General features: G+C 37.7%; 1 protein-coding gene across 1 annotated transcript; it reads left to right on the top strand.

Annotated features, from left to right (window-relative positions):
• Window positions 1–5,070: 5,070 nt before the first annotated feature.
• On the top strand, window positions 5,071–5,643 carry LOC138053984 (uncharacterized). Its single transcript, XM_068900506.1, has one exon. The coding sequence runs from the start codon at window positions 5,071–5,073 to the stop codon at window positions 5,641–5,643; it is 573 nt and encodes a 190-aa protein (XP_068756607.1).
• Window positions 5,644–10,019: the final 4,376 nt, after the last annotated feature.

Below are 10,019 nucleotides of genomic sequence, written 5' to 3'. Positions count from 1 at the left end.
TGTTTGGATGAGGCTATGTAAACACCGAAAAAGTCCTTTTTTGATTTAGTCTTAAAGCAGCTGCCTTCCTGCTAAAGGAAAGTAGGAAAAAGAGTTAAAATTAAACAAAATATACCCTCATGGAGCTCAAGAATGGAACGTCAATTGGATGAGCAAGACAGGCGGTGAAAAATGAATATCTGGAATCTTTAAAGCGACGAGTAATGGTTGGATATCAAGTGAGCTTTATTTCTAATATTTTACTAACTTGGTATTATATACAACACTGAAATCAAATGGCAATTCTTTTATGGATTTAACAAACATTCAAGGAATCGAACGCCTTGAATGCATCACAGTGTTTACTGAAGTCGCATCTAAGTTGTCTGGCAACTTACATTTATTTTGTACTCAACACTGCAAAGGTAAAAAAAAATTGGAAATGTGACAGTGAAAAATTATTTGAATGAAAGCTTGTTGTCTCTTTTGTGCTTATTTACGATCAAGGTTCTTTCGATCAAGGTTCTTTCGAAAAGGGTTTGATGTGAACTGTCAGAAATTTATTTAATAGGCAACTTCGGAAAATACCATAATACTCTTTGCTTCTTCCCCCAAATTTTGCATAAGCATTGTTTTCGTTTTCTCTTGGGACCATTGTAAGTCCCAAGTGAAACTAGAAACAATGCTTATGCAAAATTTGGGAGGGACAAACAGAGTGTTATGGTATTTTCCGAAGTGGCCTATTGCATATGCTTTGTGACACTGATTGTGTGTCTCGTTTGCACGCACGCAATTGAAATAGGAAGGGTTTTTTGCGTCTAATTGCAAATATGTTGTTTGTTTCAATAAATTTTTCGCTGGGAAAGATTTTTGTGAGATTTCCACCTTTTGTGAATTTTGTCATGTGTAATTTTCGAGCTTAATAAATTTGCATACGTGTGTTGAAATATGATAAGGGAGGATTTTTGTTGTAGTGCACTGTAAGAAGCGCATAAGTCACGAAAATAAACAGGTCCATTGGAAGCGTGCTTGAGTTTCAACAAAATGAGTGCCAAAATCGGCAAAAAAATTGTGATGCTGATGAATAATAAAGTATTTGCTATTCCCAAAACGATGGAATTACCTGGTGATAAATAACCTCGTCTCGAAGAGTAAATTTTTAACTCTGCAGAAATAATGGTCAACCTCAAGAGTTGGGCGATTGTGATCTTTGTGTTGAATTCGCACATTTCTTCTCAAACTTTATAACACTTGAAAGAAAAAGAAAACTCACAAAAACAAAAACCCGGTATCTTGCCATCATTTGACACAGATGCTTCACTGTTTCGCGAGTAAATACGCCACGGTAACTTGATCACGGCACCCAATACAATACAATACATACTGAATTGACCGCTCCCCATAGGGGCTTTTCTGGGCCAATAAATCAACGAAACAACAGAACACAACAACTACAACTGTTAAGAATCCCAACTGGCTGGAGGCAAACAAGTTGGCTATTTACAAGTGCAGCTGGGAAGTTGAACCAGGGACTACCAGGATCAAATTCAACGACTGGTCAGAGCGGGTCTTGAACCGGGGTTCTCCGGATCTCAAGGCAAGCGCCCTAACCACTGGGCCACACTGCCTCCTGCAACCCGCTGAATTCGATGTCACTTTTGATTTTGCGATTTACTTGTGCAGCCAAAAGTACAATAAGACTAGACCCTCCCTGAGGGTGCATTGGGTTGCCTGTGGTACGTACACCGTTCCAGACAATTTTTTCAAGTTGGGGGGTCATTAAGACCATTTAAGGGGTCACCCAGAAGTCATACCAGTAGAGGCCCTTTGGCTCACAGGTTCTCACACGTTCGTACGACGAAAAAAATCTGTCCTTGTGTAATATGTAGCTCTAACAGTGCACGATATTGTTTTGGTATTGTCTATCATTGTAGTGCCATGCTAGAAGCCTTGGGTAAATAGCCTGAGAAGACATGTGGTTACTAGCAAATAACTGAACCCAGAAAGATTGAAGAAAATAAATGGGAAGTGAGAAACATTGGCTTCTGGGCTGACATGTTGATAAACTTCTTTTCACCACAAGTTTAAGCGTGCCCTCTGAGCATCTGACAGCTTTGTAATACTAAAGTTTACTAAAGTTAATCCCCCTGTCCGGCGGGATTAGTGTCTGGATGGGTGACCAAAAACATATACGCCTTCGTAAAACAGAAGCATTGGACCGAAAATACTATTAACGCTAACAAATGCGAACTTAGCAAGGTACAGATTTTGTTAACTGAATGGAGTGTAATGTGAAGTGCTAGATTTCTACCCCATATGAACCATGTGAGCGTTAGCCCTACTGATGGAAATGGGCCCACACAAGGACAGAGAAAAACTCTGACCAGGGTGAGAATTGAGAATAGAATAGAAATCTAGCACTTCACATTACACTCCATTCAGTTAACTCTGTTCAAAAGATAAGTGCTACACGGCCAACGTTTGTATAAACGTAACCTTTCCTTGTACTTCTACATGTTCATTGCCGTGACTTTAACATCTTCAGTTCCCACGGCCTGCTCCCGTCTGACCTTGTAGCTCAGTCGGTAGAGCGGCGGAGATCTAATCCAAAGGTCGTGGGTTCAATTCGTCTTAGAACATTGAAAAGACTGAAAACACAGAATTCCCGAAACGGTGTAATAAGCTCCAAAAGGCACAAGAATACACCAGAGGTGAGTCATTTTTATTCACTTTATTGAATGAAAGTTAAATTGAGCATTTTTTAGGCTTTATAATCGACGGTATTTGATTTCCCATACAAAGTCTTATAACGCGTTTAAATTCTCAACGGCTGTCTGTAGTGACGCGAGCTTGGGCTGCCTATGGTTACCGCGGCATGTTTACTTGCCAAACAGTGAAGCATCTGTGTCAAATGATGGCAAGATATCGGGTTTTCGTAAGTTTATTTTTCTGTCAAGTGTTGTAAAGTTTGACATTCAAAACAAAGATCACAATCGCCCACCATTGTTTCTGCAAAGTCAAAAATTTACTCTCCAAGACGAGGTTATTTATTACCAGGTAATTCCATCATTTTGGAAATAGCAGCTACTTTATTATTCACCGGCGTCACAATTTTTTGCTGATTTTGGGGCTCATTTTGTTGAAACTCAAGCACGCTTCCAACAGACCTGTTTATTTTCATGAAACCTTTCCTGCTTACGGAGTTATACTAAAAATATCCTCCCGTATCACGTTTCAACCTTAAGCTCGAAAATTCAATACGCAACATGATATTATAATTCACAAAGGCAGAAAATATCACAGAATCCTTTTCCAGCGAAACATTTTATTGAAACAAACAACATAAGATGCACTAAAACGCCATTCGCGTTGCAATGACTTTCCATTGCTGGTTAACGAGAATAACAAACTCACGAGGCAGAATGTATATTTATATTTAATTAAGTTAGCACAACACAAAAACGCTAACCTCATTTTGACACGAAAATGCTTTACTATTGCCATAAAAACTATCCAGTTAAGCTCGCATATTATAAAACATGATGAATTCATAAAGGCCACCTTTTCCAGCGAACAATTTTTTGAAACAAACAACATATTTGCTATTATTGCGTGCGTGAAGAGAAAAAACTCAATCGTGTCAAATATGCGCAATATTACAACAAACTAAAATTTCAGGATCAAACCGTTTCCATGAAGAACCTTTTCCTTGAATAATGAAGCACAAAATAGACGACAAGCTTTCTTTCAAATTCTTGGCTGTCACATTACCTGAAGACTGTGCAGAGTTGATCACAGATCCACTTAAGGTGTTCGATTCGTTCTCTGTCTTTGTTGAACCCATAAGTTACCAGAGAATTTTCCATTTGGTTTCAGTGTTCTACATAACAGCACACTTGGTAAATATTATTTTAGAAATGCAGCTCACTTCGATTTCTGCTCGACGGGCGACAGATTGTTGTCGAAGTCCATTACTCGTCGCTTTTGAGATTCCAGGTGTTGGTTTTCACCGCCTGCGTAGTTTATCCAACTGACTTGTTTAAGGATCCAGTAAAACGCCATTCGCGTTACATGACTTTCGACGCCATTGCAGGCTAAGTTAATTATTCTACTGTGTCCACCAGAGAAATCTACGCAGTTCCACTACCCTCTCGATCCTAAGAAAATACGCGCAGAAGGCTCTATGCACAAAGATACCACTTACCAGGGGAGTGACAGGCAAGGCTTTTACCGACACGGAAGAAAAAAAAAACATAACACCGAACAAATGCCCTCCATTTCTAGACTGGGTTTGCCATACGGCAACCCAGTAAAAATTGAACGTAGCAAAAATCTCGCAAAATGTTTTTCGCTGATGGTACCTTTTTATAGTTGTGGTTCAAAATTAACAGTTTTCATGTAAATTTTGTTTCTGATGGCAAAATATGTTATTCTCGATCGACCGTCCTGAAAACTTCCTTTTGCTCTTCCTAAAAACTGTGTATCAGTATTTATTTACTTTTGCATCAATATTTGTTTTGCATAAAGCAAGCTAACAAAATCTGTACCTTGCTTAGTTCGCATTTTTGTGCGTTAAAATAGAATTTTCGGTCCTGTGCTTCTGTTACGAAGTGGTATATTGTTTAGTTCACCCATCCAGATACTAACCCCTCCGGATAGGGAATAATTTCAGTGAACTTTTTGTGTTGCAAAGCTGTCAGATGCTCGGAGTGCACGCTTCAACTTGTGGTGAAAAGAAGTTGTGAGGGAACTTGGAAATGATCAACATGTCAGCGTAAAAGTCAATGTTTCTCGATTCCCTTTTATTTTCTTCAATCTTTCTGGGTTTAGTATGTTTTCTCAGGGAGCTATTTACCTAAGACTTTTACCGTGACACGACACTGATTTACAATACCAAAACAATATCGTGTACTATTAGAGCTACATATTGAACTTGAATCTCCTGGAAGACAAAACGCAGCTCAGTTGACAATATGGAATAAAGCGCTGTGTTACTGCACTACCACACGTACACAATGCGACCCGATTTTTTCTAAAGATGACTGGAATTTTTTTTCTTTCTGACAAATGATTAATAGGCTTCAAGCAAAAATGGACGGGTTTGAGTCCTTTAAAAGAGAGAAGGAGAAGAAGGTTTTGGAGCTCGATGAAGGGATGATCTTTGCAAACGCTGAAAGGGAGTCTTTTAAGGCGGAACTGCAAGATTTACATAATCAGGTCAACCAGCTCAAGGATGAAAAATTGTATATGGAAGTCTACAATCGTCGCGAGAACCTTCGTTTTTTTGGAATCGAAGAAGAAGCCGTACAAAAGGATACTAAAGAAGTTCTAGTCAATTTTTTAACAAAGGAGCTGGGTATAGAAGGCGCGTCTGATATGGAATTCCAAAGAGTTCACCGTCTTGGAAAGCAAAACCCTTCCAGTGGAAAGCCCAGGCAAATCATCGCAAGATTCTTGAGATACCCTGATCGTGAGGAGGTGATGGCTAACGCTAGGAAGTTGAAGGGCAAGAATTATGGAATTTCGGCAGACCTCCCTAAAGAAATAATGGAACGGAGGAGAAAGAAAATGCAGCGTTTTAAGAAAGCTAAAGGGGAGGGTAAGACTGCTTATTTTAGTAGAAGTGAACCAGATAAACTGTTTATTGACGGTGTTGAAGTGTAGGATTCAGCTTTTAGGCCATGTTTGTTTCCTGAAAAATTTGAATATGTACTTCCAAAGAAACGGAGCTTTTTTGTATCTATTGTTTGTATGTGTAGTGTAATGAATGCAAGACCCTTCTCGTCAGTGGCGTTTTTTTCAACAGCTATAGCTGGCTGCTGTTTTAATTACGTAATTATCTGTTGTAGCGTTCGTTTGTCTTTTTTGTTACTGTGCGTACGGTTTGTTGTGTTAATAACTTGTCTATTGTACTCTTGTGGGTCATTCTTTGTTCAAAATCGAAAATGTACTAATTGCTGTGCGGGTAACAATGTCGCTTCTGGGAATAACAGCTACTATTTTCATTTTCCATTTTACGTATGTAAATTTCAATGGATCGCAGTAACTTAAAATTTAAAACTATTTCGCTGAATGTTCGGGGTATTCGTACGTTTGAATAACGTAAGTCAATTTTCAATTGGATAATCAAGCAAAACTCAGACATTTGCTTTTTGCAAGAGACTTACAGCACCGAGGAGATTGAAAATCAATGGAAAAAGCAGTGGCCTGGAGATATTTATTTTGCCCATGGCTCTTTCCATAGTCGCGGGGTCGCCATTCTAGTACGAAAATCTTTTGACTTCAAATTAAAATCAATCCGATTTGATAAGGAAGGTAGGTACCTCATTTTAGAGACAACTATTCAGGATGTCCCGTTTCTTCTGGTAAATATCTACGCTCCTAATACCACCACTCAACAAACTATTTTCTTCCAAACATTGTCCGAGCTCATCTACGATGAAGGATTCAATGAATCTGACCAAAGAATTATATTAGGAGGGGACTTTAACGTAACCATAGATCCAGATCTAGACTGCTCGGATGGAAACCCAGTGTTAAAAGACTCAGTTAAGTGTGTGGAGGACATTTTGATGAATTACGATTTAGTAGATATTTGGAGAATCCGTAATCCCGAGATAAAGAAATTTACTTGGAGACAAAAAAGCCCAATTATCCAGAGACGCCTTGATTATTGGCTCATTAGTGATTCGTTACAAGATGATGTAGCAAAGGTCGACATAGTGACAGCTATAAGAACGGATCACAGTGCAATAACCTTAGAAATCGATAGTCTGGATGATCAGCAGCGTGGCCCATCTTTTTGGAAATTCAACAACAGTCTCTTGGATGACGCTTTGTTTATTCAGCGTTTATTGAAAAATTTTCAATGTGGCTCGATGAAATTAATTTCTGTGTTGATCTGAGAATTAAATGGGATTGGATGAAATACAAAATTCGCGAGGAAAGTATATCTTTTAGTAAATTGAAAGCTCAAGAAAGGAGAAGGAAAATCCAAGCAATTGAAAATAGGCTTAAAATATGCGAAGAGAGAATTGCACAATCACCAACGCAAGAAAATCTTGCCAACCTGGAATCGGCTAAAGCGGAGTACGAAAAAGAATATGACTACATTGTAAGGGGCTCAATAATCCGATCCCGTGCTACATGGTACGAACAAGGGGAAAGGAACAGCAAGTATTTCTTGAATTTAGAGAATAGCAATAAGAAGAAAAGCTGCATAAGAAAACTTATTAGGACAAATGGAGAAGAGACTACCGCCCCGAGCACTATTACGAATGGAATTTACAGTTTTTACTCGAAACTTTACGACGAACAGTCAGGAATACGTAGTGACTATTCAACTTGTCCCTTTCTTGAAAATTTCTCTTCATCTCCTAAGTTAACTGATTCAATGCGTGAAATGTGTGAGGGCCAGTTAACTTATTCTGAATGCTTTAAGGTTTTGTCGACCTTCAACAACAATAAAACTCCTGGAAACGATGGGCTCACAGTAGAATTTTACAAGTTTTTTTGGCCAGAAATCGGGTCGTTTCTAGTTGACTCTTTGAATTATGCCTATTTTCACGGAGAATTATCAACGACGCAAAAACAAGCCGTAATAACTTTAATTGAGAAAAAGGACAAAGACAGAAGATTGATCAAAAACTGGAGACCGATTTCTCTAGTGAATGTTGATGTAAAAATTGGCTCTAAAGCCATTGCTAAACGACTAGAGAAAGTTTTGCCTCATATCATTCATTACGATCGGAATGCCTTTGTCAAAGAACGAACCATTTTCGACGCAGTTCGTACGATAAGCGACGTCATGGAGTTTGCAAAAATGCGAGACTGCCAAAGTATAATGACCGCAATAGACTTTGAGAAAGCCTTTGATTCGTTGAATTGGAATTTCCTTCTCAAATCGCTGGAATTCTTTGGCTTTGGTGAATCCATTTTAGCATGGATCAAAACGTTTTATAGAAATATAACAAGTTGTGTGATTAACAATGGTTTTTCCACTCGCTCTTTTAATCTTAAGAGGGGCGTTCGCCAAGGGGACCCGCTTTCACCATCACTCTTCATAATAGTACTTGAGTTATTGGCATTATCGATACGTAATAACGATGAAATCAAGGGCATTGTAGTGGATGGTAATGAAATCAAATTAGTCATATTTGCTGTTGACATGACATCATTTGTTAGGGACAAGCTATCGTATGGCACCCTTTTTGATACTCTTACTCTGTTCAGTACATACTCCGGATTGAAGGTAAATCACGAAAAAACGGAAATTCTTTTACTCGGAAATATGGAAGTTAGTAGCTCAGAACTAGGCGTAAATGAAATAAGTAAAGTCATAAAAATTTTAGGGGTGAATTTTACCTTTAACCACTCACTGTTTTATAAACTAAATTTTGAATCAATCGAGAAATCTCTGAGAGGATTGTTGAAGGGTTGGAGCTGGAGAGGACTTACTTTACTTGGAAAAATTCAAGTGATCAAATCTTTTGCTATACCAAAGATCTTATACAGGGTTGTTCTCATTTCAAACAAAAAAGAGTTTATTAAAAAAATTAATACTTTATTATATTCTTTTGTTTGGAAAGGAAATGACAAGGTAAAGCGCACAGCTTTTATCAACCCAATTGATAAAGGAGGCTTAAAGATGCCCAATATTGAGTCTATGATCTCTGCCCAGAGAATAATCTGTATAAGGAGATATCTGTCCACCGATCGTGCCAGCTGGAAGTTTTTTTTGGATTTTTATCTTAAAAAAGTAGGGGGGAAATTCTTGTTCCATTGTAATTTCAACTACACTAAATTATCGATAGCTCTTCCAGAATTTTACAAAGAATGCATTGTGACATGTGCCTTTCTAAACGAGGACAACCCTTCCTCACTCTCTGAAATAGCAAATCAAGTCATATGGAACAATCGGTTTATTTGTATTGAATCTAAGTCAATTTATAACAATAGGCTGGTTGATCTTGGAATTGTTAAAATTGGAGATCTCTACGACACAAGGGGAGGGCTCAAGTCAAACAAGGAGCCATTATATTCAACTCTCTCACCAACGGAGCATTTCCTACTTTTCAGTCTCCTTGCTGCTTTTCCGCAAGGATGGTGCAAAGTATTAAAAACAAATAAAACTTCTATCGCCCCAAAAACAAATGACCTATTCCCAGATGACTTTTATTTACGTATTGAAGGGAAAAGAGTTGATTTCCGAAGTCTACAATCGAAGTTATTATATGAAAGTTTTGTTTCTAAGATATCTTCTACACCAATAGCGCAGAGGAAATACAACGCTTTTTTCAGTACCCACACATCCCAGTTAGACTGGGAAAAGATATACTTGCTGCCTTTCAAAACAACATTGGACACTAAATTAAGAGAATTCCAATATAAACTATTAAACAGGATCTTGTACACAAACAAGATGCTGTTTATGTTTAAAAAAGTCGACTCTCCTTTATGCGATTTTTGTGAAAAGGAGTTAGGAACCATAGAACATGTTTTCTTTTATTGTACAAAAGTGCGTATTTTTTGGGACGATTTGAAGGCTCTTCTTAATTCTGTAAATATAACTGTTAGCTTTGACATTAAGGATGTTCTTCTCGGGTTTCTAGATACGAGCGATAGTATAAACATCCTAATCAATTACATTGTCCTTGAAAGTAAGTTTTTTATTTATCGCTGTAAGTTAAATAAGGGCCCTCTAAAATTAAGATTGTTAGTCGATAAATTTAAGAAAACGTTTGAAACCGAACGCGTTATTGCGAGAAAAAGTAACAAAATCCATTTCCACGACAAAAAATGGAAACCTCTAATTCCATTAATACAATGAATACAATAGTAGCTGTTATCCAAATTTTGTTTTCTATAATTCCCGTACGCTTTATTTATACTTGTATATCTATTTTTTTATTTAATTTTTGTTAAGTATTTCGTGGTTTTAGTGTAGTATAGTGTAGCATAGTTTTCGTTGCAGTTGATAATCAAAGTAACTTGTGCAAGTATTGTAAGCCCTGTTTTGTATCTTTTTCTACGTTTTTGTA

Source organism: Montipora capricornis, chromosome 6, assembly GCF_036669925.1.
Source record: "Montipora capricornis isolate CH-2021 chromosome 6, ASM3666992v2, whole genome shotgun sequence".
NCBI lineage: Eukaryota > Metazoa > Cnidaria > Anthozoa > Scleractinia > Acroporidae > Montipora > Montipora capricornis.
This window is presented reverse-complemented; position numbering and strand designations above follow the sequence as displayed.

Excerpts from the sequence above, each read along its gene's own strand:
- LOC138053984 (XM_068900506.1), top strand. The coding sequence starts at position 5,071 with ATGGACGGGTTTGAGTCCTTTAAAAGAGAGAAGGAGAAGAAGGTTTTG.